Genomic DNA, 21,020 nt, shown 5'->3' on the forward strand with positions numbered 1-21,020 from the left:
CCCTCCCTCGGAAATTTATTTTGCTTTACTTAAAAAAAAAAAAATCATGGAACAAAAAAATAATATAATAATGACATATATACAAAATGTGTGTCATATATTCAACAAAAAAACATTTTCATATGTTTCCAAAAAAATAATATAAAAAGGAAGTCAGGATGCTTGGCGACTCCCGGACGGCTGTTGTACATCCTGCAAAATCCAAACAATTATTAATACACAAACTGTGTAATAACTTTGATTAAAGAAAAAGAAATAAACTTACCTGTAGACACCCAAATGTGTCTCCCCAAAACCAAAACCAGTGATGAATACCTTTCATGTCATTTGATTATCGAACGACGTGAAAGTGTGAAAAGTGTAGTGAAGAGGATGCTTTTATTAATATATCTCTTCTTTCTGTTTTTGAAAATATTTTTTTTCTTACCCTATTTTATGAAAAATGTGCATACCAGTTTAGTTTGGTCCATGATAAGGGTCCAATAACAGTGTAGTTGGATAGGGCTCGAAAAGACCTTTCCAACGATATATTATAAGCCTAATTCCGATGAATAATAAGGAAGTTATGGCCAAAATACTAAACTGAGCCTAGTTTGGTTCTTATATGCGGCCCAATGATTTAGAGGAGGGCCTATTATTCATTATCATTCCTAAAGCTATTGATAAGTCGTATATTTAGCGTGTTTTTGGAGTTCATTTAGGTAGTTTTCAAGCTTAGATTAATTGTTCATAGCTTATTTTAGCTTGTTTTGATTTGGTTGTGATCATGTTGTGCTTTTATGGGTAGTTTCATTGTTTTTGATGTATTTCATGATGAACGAGACTAATTTGGATGGTCACGACAGTTTGTTAAGATGGAAGAAAGAGAAGAGACAAACGAAGATTACTACGAAGCATCTTCTTCTCATTGCCCTGGCAGGGCAACATTGCCCTGGCAGCCAGGGCGGAGAAGATTTGTATTGATTACAAGCTTCGAAGGTCATTCGTGGAGTGTGTATTGCGCGCCCAACCGGGCAGCATTGCCCTGGCTGACCGGGCGGAAAAAAGCTCTGCATATGAAGGAATTCTTGAAGGCGTAAGCTCAATTTTTCTTCGCGCGCCCGACCGGGCAGCCTTGCCTGGTCAGACCGAGCGGACTGTCGATGACCGCATTTTACTATTTTTTCGGGTTTTCTTAATTAAAGGATATAAATACCCTTTGTAAAGCCCGACTAAAACATACTTAGTTATTATTTTCTAGCTTTTAAACCTTCATTAGAACCCCAATATTCTCTCTAGATCTAGATTAATTGTACTTTCAAGTTTTGATCTTTGTTCATCAACAATTGGTACTTTTCTTCATTCAAGCAATTGGTATTCATCTTTATTTCTTGTTTTACTTTTAATTACTTATTAATCATGTTTTCTTCATTGATTATTGTTTTTGTTTTCGTTAATATGTGTGAGTAGTTTTCTTATTCCAACATCTAGCGGAACTTGAATATGATTAATGCATGATTTAATTCTTTAAATTCTCTAATAATAATTGTAATTGATATGCTTAATTGATTATGCTTATGCCAATACTAGATTAGGGATAATTGGTATTGTTATTAATCCTTTGTTTTAACCGCAACGTGAGTTGGGTTTTGACGGATTTGAATAAATCAATTAAGGGTTTGAAGTTCATCACGGGAGTAGTTGAATGGATGATTAGGAAATTAGAGTAATGTGCTTAAGGTCTTTAATTTACATGATTCCATGAAAGTAGGCTTGATTGTGATTAGAGAAGCCACTGATAACTCGGGAGAGACCATTGGTATTATTCATGAATTACTTTTCCTCTTTAATCAATTGAATTATGTGTTAGGGGTAGAACGACTATTGCATTAATTGTATTCGCGGTGATGTTTGATCTTGGATGTTTTTAGCATTGATTTATCATATTGTTTTGATTTAATCGTTTTAATTCGTTCTTTAGTTATTGATTTTCACTCATTTGGTTTGGTTACTTGTTTAGTAATTGCTTGAGTCTATTTGACTAGTTTAATCATTTAGTCTCTTAGGATCCGACCCTTGCTTGCCCGTCTACATAGTAGTGGTCTAGTTAGGTTTATTTTTTTTAGTTACGCGACACGCCTATCAAATTTTGGCGCCGTTGCCGAGGACTAACGGTTTCATTCTAGTTATTTGTGATTCGTTTTACTAAGCATATATTTTGTTGCTTCGGCTATTGTTCCTTGTTTCTTTGTTGCATGCAAACTCGAAGTTCAGGTTCAGATGATTTAACACCTTTTGATTATGAGATCGAAGCTACTGCAAGAAGTAGAAGAAGGAGAAATCGAAATAAAAGAAACATGGTCGACCTAGGAACAAAATCTCTTTTGGAGTATGGTATTCCGGATACAACAACCGGATTTCTCTCCAGTATTGTTAGACCACCTGTCACCGCTCAGAGTTTTGAGTTAAAGCCCCAATTCATACAGTTCATCTCCAATGGTTCTTTTGCGGGCTCATCAAATGATTGCCCTGTGACTCATATTGATAGTTTCTTAGAGACGTGTGACACTATGAAACTTAACGGTGTCACTGATGATGCTATTAGACTACGCCTTTTCCCTTTTTCACTAAGGGATAGGGCAAGGGAACGACTACGAGATGAAGGTATTGGTTCCTTTGATACGTGGGACAAGCTTGCTAAGGCCTTCTTAGTCAAATTCTTGGGGCAAGAGAAAACCGCGAAATTAAGGAACGAGCTATCTACCTTCCATCAATCTAATGACGAATCCTTATATGAGGCATGGAGAAGGTTTAAGCGATTGCAGAGACAATGCCCTCACCATGGTATTCCAGAATGGATGTTGATCCAAACATTCTATAATGGTTTAACCCATGAGTTTCGCATATACATTGATGCTGCGTCTGGAGGGGTTCTATCATGACGAAGAATCCAACCGATGCGAAGGATTTGATTGAGAAGATGGCGGCTAATGATAATTACCATCCAAGGGGAATAAATGTTATCAACACAAGTAATAAACATGATGTTGATGCTCTAACCATGTTTACTAGTTCTGTGCAGGCACTAACTCATAAGGTCAATTTACTCCAAGCTGAGTCCCCTCGACCCTCGATGGAAACTTGTCAGATGTGTGGATTGCAAGGCCATACGGCGCGGGAGTGTCAGCCCAATTATGATGGAATGACGATTGAGCAAGCTAATGCTTTCTATACCACGACCTCCAAAAGGCCAGTTGATGAAGGGTGGAGAAATCATCAAGGGTTCTCATACAAGAACACTCAAGCTATAGCAAATCCTCCACCACCACCAGCTTTTCAAGCAAGGTCACCTTTCAATCATCATCCCATGCACCAACCACCACCTCAATCTTCAAATCTTGAATCCATTATGGAGACTTTTGCTACCTCCCAATGTCAACAACAAGAGCTTATATCAAAGCAATTTGATTTACAAGCAAAGCAAAATGAATATTTTGAAAACTCGATTCAATTGCTTTTTGCTCAAAATAAGAGGATAGAAACTCATCTTTCTCAACTATCACAACAAGTGAGTCATCTATCAACTCTTCAAGATCAAGCAAAAGTCCAAACGAAACAACGCAATGCAATTTTCGTGAAAAGAGATGGATTGACTACGGGGGGATTAGAGGAGAAAGTGTGCAATCTGGAGTCAAAAACTGAAATGAGCGAGAATGAAGGTCCCAAATATGTCGCTCCACAAGCCTATGAGGAACCGATGCCTTTCCCGCAAAGGTTATCAAAAGTCGTGCTCGATAAGCATTTTAGGAAATATTCTGAGACTCTTAAGAAGGTATATGCTACCATTCCTTTTTCCGATCTTGTAATTCAAATGCCTCAATTTGCAAATTTTGTGAAATAAATTCTAGATCATGATCATAATGATAAGAAATTAGAAAGTTTGGTAGTAAAGGAGAAATGTCCTGATCCTTTACATGATAGCTTACCACCTAAATTGCATGATCCTGGTAGTTTTACTATCCCTTGTATGATAAACGAAACATATTTTGATAGGGTCTTGTGTGATATGGGTGCTAGTGTTAACTTAATGCCTTCTTTAGTGTATGACAAATTAGGTTTGAAAAACCTTAAACCCTCTCCTATATCTCTTCATATGGCTGATAGAACTGTTAGACTCCCTAAGGGTGTAGTTGAAGATGTATTAGTTGGGATTGGTGAACTTGTTTTTCCTGTTGACTTTGTTGTAGTGGATATGAAATAAGATCATAAGATCCCACTCATCTTTGGTCGCCCTTTTCTTGCTACAAGTCAAGCTTTAATAGATGTTCCTAAAGGACAAGTGACCATTAGAGCTCAGGATAAACAAGTTGTGTTTAAGCTTTTCAATGACCATAATTTTACTTTTGATGGTGGTACTTGTTTGAGAATCGATGCTACTAACCTTTTGGTTGATAAGTGTATTTCTAATAGAAATCCTGTGAGCAAAAAGGACAATATTCCACCACATGATGGGTTTAATTACATGAAGGTCAATTCGAATACAAAGCACATCAACTCTAATTTGAAGGAGTCGTTTGGAGGTGGATATATTGATGAGAAATACCACAGAGTATCTTCTCCGTGTGGTGACCCAGGTTGAGCTACTAAAGAGGGGTCGAGCTAAAGACCTTGAACAAGCACTAAATGTGAGGCAACCCATTTCCTTTTTTTTTGTTTTATTTTCCTTTTAGTTTCTTTCTTTTATTTTATTTTTATTTATTTTTTTTAGTGTCTTGGGGTTATGATGCGACGTTATTTTTAGGGCGGTCCCAGGTCCGCCCTTAGGTATGATACCTCCTCTGCCAGTAGGGCCTAGTTTTCTTTTTCCCTTGCATGTTCTTATTCGATATATGTTCACATTGAGGACAATGTGAAGTTTAGCTTGGGGGAGGGATTACTTTCTGCTTTGGGTTCTTTATACGACTATGCCTCGATGATTATATGTAATATATGTGTGATTTTAAAAATTGAAAAAATTGTTTTTGAAAACCCATTCACTTATTGATTTGGAATTGAACTTGTTTGTGGCTAGAATGGTCTCCCCGCTCGACCAATATGGATAGCTTGAGTACCTATGTGAGACTTTTGAGCCATTTTTTACTGATACATCTTATTTCAGCCATTCTTTTTTCATGTGTGTTAGAATTTCGTTCATGTAATTTGATTATTTGATTTTCTTTGCGATTATTTGAGACTTATGATGCAATGTGGAAGAGTGATTGAAGTTCCTTTTAGATATTTAGAGCCAAAACTTCTTAGGTGTTTGTTGCTTATTTTATTTTCGTTTTATTTTACAGTAACTCTTAGGATGAACCAATTTGAGCCATGATTCCCCTTCTTTGACGCCTTACATTTTATGCCTTAGAGCCTTTTTGTAGGTTTATGGAGAATCAATGTAATATTTATGCTTTGTTGAGTTGTGTTTGGAAAATAAAAGAGAAAGAAAAAAGAAGTTAGAAAAAAAGAGCAAAAATGAAAAAATTCAAAAAAAAAAAGTTTGTGTATGCTCTAAGTTTCAAAGAAAAAAAAAAGAAAAAATTGAAAAAAATGAGAAAATGAGAATGAATAAGAAAAAAAAAAGGCAATGTTTGTCATGGAAATCTATGTTATCTTGTGAATAAAAGTGAGAATAAGGGCATGCTTATATGTTGTGCGGAGGATATAAGGTTAGTTTGAACCCGACATTTGGCTATGTAGTGGGATTAAGATTTTTGTTATTTTTGAGCACCACATTCCCAAATGACATCGTCTAACCCCATATAACCAAGCCTACCCTTATTTAGGATCTCATGACTTCCGTACTTGCATCATCGCATTACAAGTGGAGAAAATCTATGAGCAAATCTAAAGAGGACAATTGCATGAAGTAGACGTGCATAATTGCAATTAAGATGAGTGATTTATTATTCTAACCCTTATAAACACATGAGTGGCTTATTTGTTTTATTTGAACAACTAAAGTGAGATGCTATTCATATATGACTGAGTTGGTTAGGGGAGATGTGTGGAAAGATTGGTTGTCAATTCCGAATGCTTGAAGTTTATGGTGGTTTTATAATCACTAACTTGCATTTCTTGTTTTTTCACTTGGTTTTTATTCGTTCTCACATATATTCTTGCTTGAGGGACCATCCTACTCTTCTTGTGTTCTATGTTTCAATGCTTGAGGACAAGCATTGGTCTAGCTTAGGGGAGTTTGATAAGTCGTATATTGAGCGTGTTTTTAGAGTTCATTTAGGTAGTTTTCAAGCTTAGATTAATTGTTCATAGCTTATTTTAGCTTGTTTTGATTTTGTTGTGATCATGTTGTGCTTTTATGGGTAGTTTCATTGTTTTTGATGTATTTCAGGATGAACGAGACTAATTTGGATGGTCACGAGAGTTTGTTAAGATGGAAGAAAGAGAAGAGACAAACGAAGATTACTACGAAGCATCTTCTTCTCATCGCCCTGGATGGGCAACATTGCCCTAGCAGCCAGGGCGGAGAAGATTTTTATTGATTATAAGCTTCGAAGGTCAGCTGTGGAGTGTGTATTCCGCGCCCGACCGGGCAGCATTGCCCTGGCTGACCGGGCGGACAAAAGCGCTGCATATGAAGGAATTCTTGAAGGCGTAAGCTCAATTTTGCTTCGCGCGTCCGACCGGGCAGCCTTGCCCGGTCAGACTGAGCTGAGTGTCGATGACCGCATTTTCCTATTTTTTCGGGTATTCTCAATTAAAGGATATAAATACCCTTTGTAAAGCCCGACTAAAACATACTTAGTTATTATTTTCTAGATTTTAAACCTTCATTAGAACCCTAATATTCTCTCTAGATCTAGATTAATTTGCACTTTCAAGTTTTGATCTTTATTCATCAACAATTGGTACTTTTCTTCATTCAAGCAAATGGTATTCATCTTTATTTCTTGTTTTACTTTTAATTACTTATTAATCATGTTTTCTTCATTGATTATTGTTTTTGTTTTCGTTAATATGTGTGAGTAGTTTTCTTATTCCAACATCTAGCGGAACCCGAATATGATTATTGCATGATTTAATTCTTTAAATTCTCTAATAATAATTGTAATTGATATGCTTAATTAATTATGCTTATGTCAACACTAGATTAGGGATAATTGGTATTGTTATTAATCCTTTGTTTTAATCGCAACGGGAGTTGGGTTTTGACGGATTTGAATAAATCAATTAAGGGTTTGAAGTTCATCACGGGAGTAGTTGAATGGATGATTAGGAAGTTAGAGGAATGTGCTTAAGGTCTTTAATTTACATGATTCCACGGAAGTAGGCTTGATTGTGATTAGAGAAGCCACTGATAACTCGGGAGAGACCATTGGTATTATTCATGAATTACTTTTCCTCTTTAATCAATTGAATTATGTGTTAGGGGTAGAACGACTATTGCATTATCTGTATTCGTGGTGATGTTTGATCTTGGATGTTTTTAGCATTGATTTATCATATTGTTTTGATTTAATCATTTTAATTCGTTCTTTAGTTATTGATTTTAACTCAATTGGTTTTGTTACTTGTTCAGTAATTGCTTGAGTCTATTTGACTAGTTGAACCATAGTCTCTTGGGATCCGACCCTTGCTTGCCCGTCCACATAGTAGTGGTCTAGTTAGTTTTATTTTTGTTAGGTACGCGACACGCCTATCAGCTATTAGGATTGATTATAGTCTTTTAGAATACTCTAGAAGGTCCTCTTAAATCCTAATGGAATTAGGATTGATAATTATGTTTCAAAGAGTTTGAAATTAAATAAAACTACTCCTTTTGAGAATCCTTGTTTTGTATGAAATGGAATATATTTAGAAATTATTTTCGTGCCTTATAATCTTTATCCAAATCTTATATGGTTGGAAAGATCTTGAATTATCTTTCCAACGATATATTATAATATTAATTCCGAGCTATAAGAAAAAGATATGAATGAGATACAAAACTCTATCTAAAACTGACACCCTTCCACTATTTCGGCCATATCTTTTTGTATACAAAATATTTTAATATGATTCGAATTTGGGTGGAAAGTAGACTTCAAGATCTTTCCAACGACATAATATATGACTTGTTTCGACATCAGGATCAAAAGATATGATAAAAACAAAATCCGCAAAAACTGTCTTGCAGCGCCAGACGACAAGTTTGTCGCCTGGCAACAGACTCTGTCGCCTGGTGACAGGTCCTGTTGTTGGTGACAGAGGCGTGTTATATTTCTTATCAAACTCTGATTCATTTCTATCAATTTCGGACTGTTTTATTATAAATAGGGTCCTTAGACCTCCGTTTTCAACCAACTCTCATCAAGAATTTCTTGATTTTCTCTCTCTCTCCTTCTAAACTAGCCTTTTACAAAACAAAATTCCGCATTCACAAGATCTAGACACACCTACTCAAGTTCGAAGTTGCCTTCGCCCTAGACGTGAAAGGTCTGATATTTCCGAGGGTTTGGTCCCGAATCTCTATTTCAATTATTTAATTTAGATTCTTTAATTTTATATTTTCTTTGAAGTTATTAATGTGTGTATTTTGTTTTTAGAAATAGATACAAGCCATCCAAGTAAATATTTTAACTGTTTTGTTGATATTTTTATATAGAAATCTTGTTTAGATTGTTATTTTGATTCCTGGTATCATGTTAGGATGTTTTATTGTTTCCTAGTATCATGTTTATGGTAATGATTAATATTTCTAATGTTAAGAATGATTAGAAGAATGCTTCCTATTTTCTTTCCTAATATCATGTTAGTATCATTTTAGGGCTAAATTTTTGATCTTTTAATGTTTATTGACATGCTAGGGTTTGTTATTAATCTTGTTAGTATCATGCTTAGGATCTTGTTAATATTATTATGATTTATTGTTAACATAATTATTTTTATAATTGTTATAATTATTATGATGTTGATGATTTTTGTTGTGTCGAATTATATAATTTAACATAATTTGTTAATCAGCGAATTGTTTCATGTAATTTGTTAATTAGCGAATTGTTTCACGTAATTTGTTAATTTGCAAATTATTTCACGTAATTTGTTAATTTACGAATTGTTTAAGTAATTTATTAATTTACGAATTATTTCATGTTATTTCCTATAACAGATCATTTATTTATATATAATTTTATTATTATGTTGCTTGTTATATATTTATTGTTATTGCTTGATCACACCTTTTTATGCATGTTTAAAGGGAATTTATACTTGTAATCACGCTTAATAAGATAATTAATAATCTTGTTTAGCGTTAATTTGATTATAATTCAAGTGATCGTCAATAATAGATTTATTTGTGCATTTATATTCAATCAACATAGATAGATTAAACATGTTTAGGGTAAATCTATTAATTGCATGTTAGCCAGAAAGCGCACATGAATACGAGAAAAATAAAGTAGAGGTCTATTATTAGGGCAGTTTCTTTCTCTTTTAATTGGATTTGTACATTTATCCCGGAACTTCCAGTCATGGTTCCAAACCTATTGGAGTTAACGATCTCTTGGATCGCGTTAAGGGGTGTAACCTTCACCCTGTGAACGGTTTACAAGTTCCTAAAACTTGTTGGCGACTCTTTTGATCTATCTTCTTTCCCTTTGGACGCCACCGTACTTTAGTGTATGATTACAGTGGTGTAGACACCCATTTGTGTCTCCCCAAAACCAAACCTAGTGATGAGTACCTTTCGCGTCAAATCATAATCGAATGAAACGAAAGTGTGGAAAGTCTAGTGTTGCGGAAAGTTTTTATTTCTTTTCTCTTCTCTCTGTTTTTGAAAACTTATTTTAAGAAAACAGCCAATCCAGTTTGGTTGGTCCATGATATGGGTCCAATAGTAGTGTAGTTGGATGGGGCTTGCAAAGACCTTTCCAACGATATATTATAAGCCCAATTCCGATGAATATTGAGGAAGTTATGGCCAATTTACTAAATTGGGCCCGATTTGAGCTTTATGTACGGCCCAATGATCTAGGGGAGGGCCTAATATGATTTATCATTCCTAATGCAATTAGGAATGGTTTTAGTCTTCTAGATTCTTCTAGAAGGTTTTTTCATTCCTAATTCAATTAGCATTGATAAATTGACTTTTGATGACTTTTCAGAGTTTTAATCAAAATCAAATAGCATTTTCGAGGAAATTATATTATTTTATCCTCCAGTATGGTAAACTTATCGGATTTTCGAAAACGCGTTGGAATCAGGCTTGGCGCCTAACCCCAGGCCTTGGCGCCTGGCGCTAGCCATTGGCGCCTGGCGCTAGTGTTGGTGCCTGGCGCCAGCTAGCCAGGGTTGGCGCCAGCTCTGTTTTTTTGTGCGTCAGACTCTGTTTTGTTTAATTTATCTTTTTGGCTGATTTTCTCTATAAATATCGTATTAAAAACTTCGTTTTCATTCACCAATTCTCACCTACAATCAGTTTTCATTCATCATCAATTCTCTCTAATTCTCTCTTAATTCTTTCTTAATTCTATCTTTCTTTTTCTCAAATACAAAATTCCGCATTCACAGGACTTAGAAACACCTCGCCATATTCGAAGTTGCCTTCGCTCTAGACGTGAAAGGTTTAATTTCTGAGGGTTTGGCCCCTAATCTCTATTTCCATTATTTAATTTAATTGTTTGTTTATTATTTTCCTTGAAATTACTAACGTGTGTATTTTGTTATTAGAAAGAGGTACGAAGTATCAAAGTAAGTACTTTAATGGTTTTAATTGATTTATGATGTAGACATCATGTTTATATTGTTATTATGATATTCCTAGTATCATGTCTAGGGTAATTTTAATATCAAATATGCTTATTATGATTGTCACGATGCTTCCTATGTTGTTCCTAATATTTGTGATTGTTAGTATCATGTTAGGGCTAAAGATTTGATTTTTATTGCTTAATGACATGCTAGGGTTTGTTATTAATCTTGTTAGTATCATGCCTAGGATCTTGCTATTATTATGTTTTAATATTAACATGATTATGATTATGATTATAATTTTTATAATTTATGATGATTATATTATTATTATTATTTTGATGATGATTATTTTATTTTATGATTATTATCATGATTATTTCAATTATAATTTATTCTTATGATGATGATATTTATTGTTATTATAATTATAATTATTGTTATGATTATTATGATGTTGCTTGATATTTTATTGTTATTGCTTGATCACACCTTTTATGCATGTTAAAGGGAATTTGTACTTGTAATCACACTTAATAAGATAATTAATAATCTTGTTTAGGGTTAATTTGATTATAATTCAAGTGATCGCCAATAATAGTTTATTTGTGCATTAATATTCTACCAACATAGATAAACAGGTTTAGGGTTAATCCTATTGATTGTATGTTAATCAGAAAGCGCACATGAATACGATCAGAATAAAGTAGAGGCCTATTATTAGGGCAGGTTCAATCTCTTTTAGGTTGGATTTGTACCTTCATCCCCAAACCCTTATTTGGTTCATGACCTTATGGAGTTGACGATCTCTTGGATCGTTAAGGGGTGTAACCTTCACCTCGTGAACGGTTTACAAGTTCCTAAAAAACTTGTTGGCGACTCTTTTGCTCTATCTTCTTCCCTTTTGGACGCCACCGTACTTTAGTGTATGATCACAGTGGGGTTCAAGCTAGTGGGATTTTAAAGGCTTGAAATTATTCCCTACAAGTGGGGCTCAAGTTTGGGGTAATGCTTGAAATATTCCCTACAGTTTTTGGCGACTCCACTGGGGATGATTTCTATTTTAATTCCTAAAATTTATTTTGGCAATTATTTAGAATTAGTGGATGAGACTCGAAAAGTTCTAAGTATTTCATTTGCGTAATTTTGATTAACATTATTGTCATATGCATAAAAAAAGGTTCTCATTGGAAAGAACATCCGTAATGAGTAAAAAACATAGGATTTTTACACGTAGGAAATTTGTGGAATATCTTTCATAACTATAATCGAAATAATACTGCGAAAACTGGAAAATTCTAAGAACATATAAAGCTGCTGAGGCATGTAGGAACTAGCGTCTAGAAAACATAGCCTGTCGCCAATGATATGGCTTTGTCGCCTGGTGACAACATTCTCGTCTGGCGACAGGGCTATATCCTAGCGACAGACTCTATTTTCTAGCGCCGTGTTCTTCCAATACCGAGCCAGAAATCTGCCTTCTTATTTTTACTAGTTCTAGCACTGTTAGCTCGATTCTACTTGTTGATTAAGTTTTTCTCTTTTTTCTGAAACCCATATGTGTTCTACATATGGACATAACCCTCTGGGAATTCACGCTCCATCTACCCGATTGAATGCTCTGAGCAACAAAGGGTACATCCGAGAATGTTGAATTCACCAAAATGGAAGCGAGTTTCACTCGCGGGGTCCCATCCATACGCACCAACCCTTCCAAAGGTAAGGCTTCCGCGTGGTGCATCTGGACTCATAACCATGGACCCTCTTTGACTAAACCATATCCTGAACATAGAGAACTAGAGCCATGGTTAGGTTGCCAATTGCATCATGTTGTGACTACTTGACTACTAGTGCATACTTACATGTGATTAAACTAACCGTTTGGTTTGACTTGTAATCATGAATATGTTTTAATAAACTAACCAAGGACTAAAAGACTTGGCTTAATTAATTGATTAATTAATTTGAGCTAATAAATATGTCTAAAAATCGAGTCATAGTTCCTTAAGTCAACCCGAATTTTTATTCCCGTATACTGAACTTTTTTGGTCATAGTCAGAGTTCTAGAAAGAACTACGAGTCGTTAAGCCTATGGATCTGTAGCCCCGAGTTTTATCTTTAATTTGGCATTGGTTTCATCCCGATCAGAGTCGCAGATCTAAAGTTATGACTAAAATACCATAGCTTGTCCAGTTTAATGCATATACATGAAGTATTAACTTAGTCTTTGTTCGAGTCTAGTCACATAGTCTAGTCACATGGTCATGACACAAGTCTTAACATGTCACCTAAACTCACTAGTCTTAGCACACACTTTGTACATACTCTTTTCACACCAAGACCATGTCTTAGGTTCATGCATGAGTCGTTTGTCCATCATTTGAGTTGAGGGTCTATTCCATTTCTATTCTCTTCCATATCCTCTTTCAATCTATTGCATGTTCAATTGAGCTTGAGCCAAAAATAAATAATAAAAACTTATCCCTAATTTCCCTTTCTCCAATACTTGGTCAAGGAGAGAAGGGAGATTAATCAAGGACACCACCTTTATTCAAGTTCAACTTTTTGATAAACCGATTTGTCAAAAGAGAAAAGCTAAGAAGATAATGGCAAGTCAAGAAGAAGTCAATGGGCTTAAGAAGCAAATGGTTGACGTGACTGAGGTGTTGAAGGATTTAACCCTTCAAATTAATGACCCTATGAAACAACAACAAATGAAGCTCATGCAAGAAAGCTTGAGCAAAATATCCAATGACTATAGATTCCAGGGCATAAGCTCACAAGGGGACTAAGTGGACAAGGAGCTTCTTCCGCAGAAGTTCAATGCCAATGACATCCCTAAGTTTAAGCCAACTGACAATCCTTAATCTCATTTAAGGTCCTTTTGAAACTGTAATGAACATTAAAGGGATTGATAAGAATATTTTTTACCCTTTATTCTCGCTATCTCTTGAAACCATTTGTCAACATTGGTTCTTCTCCCTTGATAAAGAGAAGACCTCTACTTGGGATGGAATAAAAAATGCTTTCACTGATAGATATAAGTGTAATATTTAAATTGAAACCGACCATAGACAACTTAAGATGCTAAAACAAAAATAAAATAAACGGTTCACCTCCTTCTTCAACAAGCGGAGGGAAACTTCCGCTAACATGATCGAAGTCCCTACTGAAAAAGAATCTGTGAGGATGTTCATTAAAAATTTACAAGAAAAGTATTCAAAGCACTTAAAATATCAACACACCTTGAATACTTTCAAGGCTGTCTGTGACATAGGCATCGAGATTGAAGATGACCTCGCAAAGCAAAAAGCTGCTAACAATAGTAACCACAATGGCTGGAAAGGAAAGAAGAACGAAAATCCTTGTTCTTCCGAAAACGCCCACTCTAGTAACAATGTTAGTACCTTTGATCTCAGTGAAGTTTTAGCCATGGATAACCAAGGATCTAAGAAGCAACTAAGGAAAGACTTCACCCCCATTGGGATGAGCTACGATTCTGCCTTCGATCGACTCCATACTAAGGGACTCATTACTCCCATTGGACCTATTCCAGATCCCATACCTGAAAAGAGATTGCCTAGTTGGAATCCAGATGCACATTGAAAGTACCATTAAGGTAGTGGAGAAAAGGCCATTCGTAACGGGAAAAAACCGGCTATCCAAAACTGTAGGGAATATTTCAAGCATTATCCCTAGCTTGAACCCTACTGTGATCATACACTAAATTACAGTGGCGTCCAAAGGGAAAAAAATAGAGCAAAAGAGTCGCTAACAAGTTTTAGGAACTTGTAAACCGTTCAAGAGGTGAAGGTTACACCCCTTAACGATCCAAAAGATCGCCAACTCCAATAGGTCTAGAACCATGACTGGTAGTTCGGGGATGAAGGTACAAATCCAACCTAAAAGAGATTGAACCTGCCCTAATAATAGGCCTCTACTTTATTCTGATCGTACTCATGTGCGCTTTCTGACTAACATGCGATCATTAGGATTACCCTAAACCTATTTATCTATGTTGGTTGAATATTAATGCACAAATAAATCTATTATTGGCGATCACTTGAATTATAATTATATTAACCCTAAACAAGATTATTAATTATCTTATTAAGCGTGATTACAAGTACCAATTCCCTTTAAACATGCATAAAAGGTGTGATCAAGCAATAACAATAATATCACATTAAGCAACATAATAATCACAAACAATAATAATCATAATAATCATAATCATGTTAAAGCATAATAATAACAAGATCCTAGGCATGATACTAACAAACCCTAGCATGTCACTAAACAATAAAAATCAAAGCTTTAGCCCTAACATGATACTAACATGAATATTAGGAAAGAAAATACAAAGCATTGCAGGAATAATAACTGTCATATTTGATATTAGAAATTATAGTTGTTACTCTAAACATGATACTAGAAAGCAATAAAAACAACCTAACATGATACTAGGAATCATCATAACAATCTAGACATGATTTCTATATCAAAATATAAATAAATCAATTAAAGCACTTACTTGGATGCCTCGTATCCCTTTCTAATAACAAAATACACACGTTAGTAACTTCAAGGAAAATAATAAAAATAATTAAATTAAATTAAATAATTGAAAGAGAGATTTGGGACCAAACCCTCATAAATTAAAACCTTTCACGTCTATGGCGAAGGCAACTTTGAACTTGGCTAGGTGTTTCTAGATCTTGTGAATGCGGAATTTTGTATGAGAGAAGGCTAGTTTAGAAAAGAGAGAGAGAGAGAGAGAGAGTAATCAAGAATTTCTTGATGAGAGTTGGTGATTTTTTATGAGAATTGATGATGGAAAACGGCAGTTTTATGAGGCTATATATAGAGAAAATCAGCCGGATGGATAAAAAAACAAATAAGAGTTTCAAAGAGAATAAAACGACTTAGCGCTAGACGCCAGACATTAGCGCTAGACGCTAAGGCTAGCGCCAGACACCAAGCATTAACGCTAGGCGCTAATCCTGTCGTCAGGCGCTAAAAACAGTTTTCATGCGTTTTCTTAATTTTGATAAAATTTAGCCATACAGAAGGGCAAAATCGTATTTTCTTAAAAACACTTCTTTCATTCTAATTAAAACTCTATAAAGTCAACCAAAGTCAATTTATCAATGCTAATGAAATTAGGAATGAAAAGAACCTTCTAGAAGATTCTAGAAGACTAAAATCAATTCTAATTGCATTAGGAATGATAAATCAATATTAGGCCCTCCTCTAGATCATTGGGCCGCACATAAAGATCAAACCGGGCCCAGTTTAGTAATTTGGCCATAACTTCCTCATTATTCATCGAAATTGGGCTTATAATATATCGTTGGAAAGCTCTTTTCAAGCCCCATCCAACTATTCTATTATTGGACCCTTGTTATGGACTAAACCAAACTGGATTAGCTATTTTCTTAAAATAAGTTTTCAAAAACAGAGAGAAAGAAAAGAATTAAAACCAACCGCAACACTAAACTTTCCACACTTTCACTTCATTCGATTATGATTCGATGTGAAAGGTACTCATCACTGGGTTTGGTTTTGGGGAGACACAAATGGGTGTCTACAGAAGCCCCCACTTTGATTGAATTTGGAGAAACACAAGTTTCAAAAATAAAAGTCAAAGTATCGATAGGGACGGAGAATGATTCAGAACGTTCTGCGATCATAAACCATTCTTCTAACGCTGATACCTACAAAACTAGCGTTAGTTAAACAGATAAGATAGTTAAGAAATGCGTATCTTGCACCGTCGAGCACACTTCTCTGAAAGTAACCGATTTGTTGCTACATTGCTGTATTTGTTGTTGTGATAACCTTCCACAGGCTAGGGAACACCATCTTGCTGTTTGTTTTGACGATCTTCTGCAAGCTAGAGAATACCGCCTGAAGAATGCTACGCCTGTAACTGCCTCCAATTCTGCCGTGATAGACTTCTACAAGCTAGAGAGCCCCATCGAAGATTGCTTCGCCTAAAACGACCTTCTAGCCTCTGTGACCATCTTTCGCAATCCAGGGAACATGATCGAAGATAAATTCGCCTTAAATCATCTCAAGTTGTTTGTGACAACTCTCTGCAAGCTAGGGAACACTGTCGAAGATATCCTCGCCTTAAGCTATCCTCATTTGTTGCGATAATATTATGAGGAACATTATCGAAGAAAAACACCTGCCGATCTTTCGCTTTGCTATGCCTGTACGTCGGCGTTTTTGCTGCTTGAATTGTGAACCAGTACGTCGGTGCTTTTTGCCATTTATGAACCATTATGTCGGTGCTTTTGATGTTTATGAACCATTATTTTTGTGCCTTTTGTCGTGTGAACCATTATGTCAGTGCCTTTCCTTTGAGCCAATGTTTAAGCGCTTTAAGCTAAGTGAGATGATCATTCATCAGGTCGATCACTTTATGCAATTGTAATCAAGCCGATTACTAAATCATGTCAAATTGCTTAGAGGGGCTAACTAGCGTACCAAGGAACCCAAAATTGTTGTATGAGGTCGAAATAACCGTTCAGAGTGGCTGAGCGTTCTGTCGCCGCTAAAATTTTGTTGGCGCCACAATTTAGGCTCTAGCGCCAGGCGTTGGAACTAGCGCCAGGTGCTAAACTCTAGCATTTGGCGCCAAAGCTGACGTTTGGCGCTAGAGTCGGGATTTCCGTATATATCCCTTCTCTTCGTCATTTTCGCTGCTGCTACTCTCGCTCTTCGAAAATCGCAGCGAAACTTCATCTTGGTCGTTCTTGCTTGTTTCTCAACCAAATTTGCTCAAATTTGTTGCAAATCAAAGCATCTTTCATCCACTTTCCCGATCTATGTAAGTTTTCCTCAAACTCACTCCAGTTTTGATGAATTTTGTGCATGTTTGTTCACGAATTTCTTGAAAATTCAAAACTTAAAATGCTTAATTTGCTTTGTTTATCAAATTTTATGCCATGAAATTGCTTGATTATGTTTATATATTGCCTTGGGAGTAATTTGAGACTTGTTTGACTCAATTTGGTGAAGAAACGAACAAATCATTATTGTTGGACCTCTTAAGGTCAGGAATACAATGTGGCTTGTTCTTGATTTTTTCCTAGAAATTCTTGTTCAATTTGTCATAGTAATTACCATAGTATTGCAAGAAATTGTTTGTATGCTTGAAAAATGCCGTGTATGCTCAATTTGAAATTGTGCTCTGTTTTAGTACTACGTACTCTATTTTTGCGAACATAGTATCATGCGACTAGGCAAACCTTAGATACTATAGAACCTTAATTTTTGTCAATTTTATGCAAGTAGTATGGCTATATAGCGAGGTTCGGGTTCACGTTCCTTAGACATGCAACGGGAGCATGAGCCTTTAGAGGAGGATGTCGACCCGTCCACTTCTCTCGGCCCCCTCCCGGAGTGGGATGAACGGACTTTGTACTTCTCCCCACATTTCAGAGAGGGTACGACGTAGGATTACTGCTGGTAGGATGTATTGCCATGGCTCGGGCAGCGATACTTTGGGTGACATGTATAGGATGCATATCAGCGTCGACGGAGATGTGAGACTTCTCTAGGAGTCTTGTGGGTTGATTGCGTTGTTCAAGGTCGCGGAGGCCATGATTGCTTCTGACGGGGGTCACCGCTTGGCTCGCGCCCTGGTGGAGTTCTTCTGGGACACCACCAACACTTTCCACTTTCCTTGGGGTGAGATGATGGTCACCCCGACCGACTTCACTCTCATTACGGGACTGGAGTTTAGTTTTACTGCGCTACCATTTGACAGCAACATCAGCATCTTCTTTCCTGAGGTTGAGAAGCTGTTGGGTTCGATTGCTATCCGGGCTCGTGCTGAGGTAGAGTCGACTCAGTTCAGTGCTAAGGGTATTCGCCGATCGACTCTGACGGCGGCTTTTGAGGATCGTTCAACCACCCGAGAGCAGCGGGTGCGCATCTTTGCGCTTATCTTGCTGTCAGGGATGTTTTCCCCTGACAAGGGTAGTAGAGTGCATCTTCACTTGATCGGGACTTATGACTAGGCCAGCTTGGCCTATGCTGATTTTGTTCGAGCGTTGCGAGACTCGTGTCGACACCGGTCCTTTACGGGGAACGTCGCTCTGTCCAGCTTCTGGAGAGTCGCAGAGGTATACTTTATCTCCCATAAAGTTTAGCTCTAAGATTTTTGTTAGCACTTGCTGATAATTTTGTCTTTTGTAGATTTGATTCTACGAGTACTTTCCTTCGGTTGCGCCGGCGAGACCGTCGCCACGCGGGTTTCAGTGAGCGCCTGTTGGGGAGGCCGCCGCGTTCGGATGTATACCGCTTATGTTTGAGGTCAGATCCTCTTGGTATGGTTCTTTGCATAGTTGAACACTTTCGTATTATCTTTGGTAGATTCCCATCTAATAGGCATTCTTCGCAAGAGCCTGATGTGCAGTATCAGCCGTGGAACGGCTTGGTTGTCCTTGGGTTAGCTGCGCAGTACGCCGCTGAGCGTCGCTACTTCTTAGGGACGTATGGAGCGGTTGCGTACCTTGGAGAGAGGGTTGCTATTCAGCATTCCTCGGATACTTTCGTCGTTCTTGTACCTCCGCTGCGTCATATGTTCAATGACACGAGGCTGGTGAGCATGTCGGAGAGGGCTGGCACCCCTTGGCGATCTCATGCGATCTCTGGGTAGTGCTATGAGGAGGAGCTGCTGCTGCTGTTAGCTCCGGCCCCTGTTTTGTCTGAGGAGGTGGCGGTATGATTTTCATATTTTACCTTTTGCTAAGTAGCTCCCAAGTGATATTTTACTGACTTTGATTTGCTTTTGTCAGGCTGGGCCTACTGAGTTCGTGCCACCTCGTACGTCATTCCATTACCAGGGGACATACGGGCCCATTGAGGAAATGATTCCGCCGGCTCCTAAGGATGAGCGCTTCCTGGAGCGGTCGATTCCTCGCCACTAGTCTCGGGTTGGCTTATTTATTTAGCAATTTGTTCATATATGTTATGCATTGTTACCGACTTTATTTCTTTGATAGTTCTCACGCGAGGTGGTCACGGTGATGGCACGGTGTATAGACGCCTTCCGGAGCCAGCTCGTTCGGATGAGGAATGTGGCTACATGTCGTCGCGACGACGCTGTTCAGGAGGTAGCCTTCCTTCTTATTTCTGTATTATTGCTTCTATTTTGATTGTTTCAGACTCTATTTCTTCTGGTAGGGTCAGCCCATTCCTTCTTGTACCCGGACGAGACTTGAGGTCCGGAGAGACCCGGCGAGGTCTAGCTCGAGACGTCGCCATACTGGCTCTAGCGGTTGGGGTGGTCGTTCTGAGGCTACTCGGACCGATGCGGTGGAGGGCTCGGACTCTTCATCTGAGGGCGCACGTGCTGAGCCGGTAGGCCAGGGAGAGGCTACTTTGGCTCCTAGAGGTGGTGGTATGTACAAGATCGGCTCGTCATCGTAGCAGCCTCCGCAGCCCCAACCTCAGGGCGATCTTGGGTAGACGGGTCCTGTGCTGAGTTTTCCACCTCCCGAGGAGACTGGAGTTGGAGCTGGTGGAGAGTTTACTCCTCGTACTGCGCAGTTCTATGACATGATGGGCGTCTCTCATCATCTGCGTCCTTAGGCGCCGTAGTTTATACCTGTGTTTTTTTTTTTGACTTGTATAGAACTTTTCCTAATTGACTCATTTATTAGACATATTTGTATATACATATTACCATGAGCTTATTTATTTTTATTTATTTTTCATTTTTATGTGCATATTTGTGTGTGCAAAAAATTGTGATAAATAATAATTTTGCGCAAAAATTCCGTCATTTTTATTATTGATGGAGGGTATTCGACTTTCTCCCCCAAAAAAAGAAAATGAAAAATAAAATATTGGACTTACAAAAACTTAAAATTAATTCTAAATAAAATCTAAAAAATAGAAAATAATATAATTAATATATAAAATTTAAAGAGTTTTAAAAAAGGATATAAAAATTGTAAATCCATTGTTCAGATTCGAATCAGCCAAACAACGCGGTTTTAGAAAAGCTCGCTGATAAGACACATCAGCGTCACGTGGCGCCACGCGTTTTGCGTTAGCGCCAGACGCTACTGCTGGCGCCAGACTCTGGCGTTTGGCGCTGGTGAGCGATGACTCCGAATCCTTTCTGGATTAAAACTGTGCTAATGTTGTGTATAAATAGCCGCCTGGTCTGCCGATTTTCTTCATAATTTCAGCAGATTAAACATAGTCTTAGCTTTTGAAAAATAATCATGTCTTTAGTTACCAAGAGTTTTACCAACTTTACTCATGAATAGTGTCAGTCTCTAACTGCC

The 21,020-nt window shown here is 37.2% G+C and overlaps 1 protein-coding gene across 1 annotated transcript; it reads left to right on the plus strand.

Moving 5' to 3' along the window:
* Positions 1 to 2,917: 2,917 nt before the first annotated feature.
* Positions 2,918 to 4,618, plus strand: LOC110702345. The gene is made up of 3 exons (XM_021880051.1): positions 2,918 to 3,811; positions 3,908 to 4,193; positions 4,242 to 4,618. Exons 1-3 carry the CDS (start codon positions 2,918 to 2,920, stop codon positions 4,616 to 4,618), a joined length of 1,557 nt encoding a protein of 518 aa, XP_021735743.1.
* The last annotated feature ends 16,402 nt before the right edge of the window (positions 4,619 to 21,020 follow it).

This window comes from Chenopodium quinoa, unplaced genomic scaffold, assembly GCF_001683475.1.
Source record: "Chenopodium quinoa cultivar QQ74 unplaced genomic scaffold, ASM168347v1, whole genome shotgun sequence".
Lineage (NCBI taxonomy): Eukaryota > Viridiplantae > Streptophyta > Magnoliopsida > Caryophyllales > Amaranthaceae > Chenopodium > Chenopodium quinoa.

Bases quoted from the DNA above. Each gene is read 5' to 3' on its own strand.
- LOC110702345 (XM_021880051.1), top strand. From the start codon at position 2,918: ATGACGAAGAATCCAACCGATGCGAAGGATTTGATTGAGAAGATGGCG. The intron at 3,812-3,907 runs GTATATGCTACC...CATAATGATAAG, and splicing joins ATTCTGAGACTCTTAAGAAG to AAATTAGAAAGTTTGGTAGT. The intron at 4,194-4,241 runs GTGAACTTGTTT...ATATGAAATAAG, and splicing joins AGATGTATTAGTTGGGATTG to ATCATAAGATCCCACTCATC.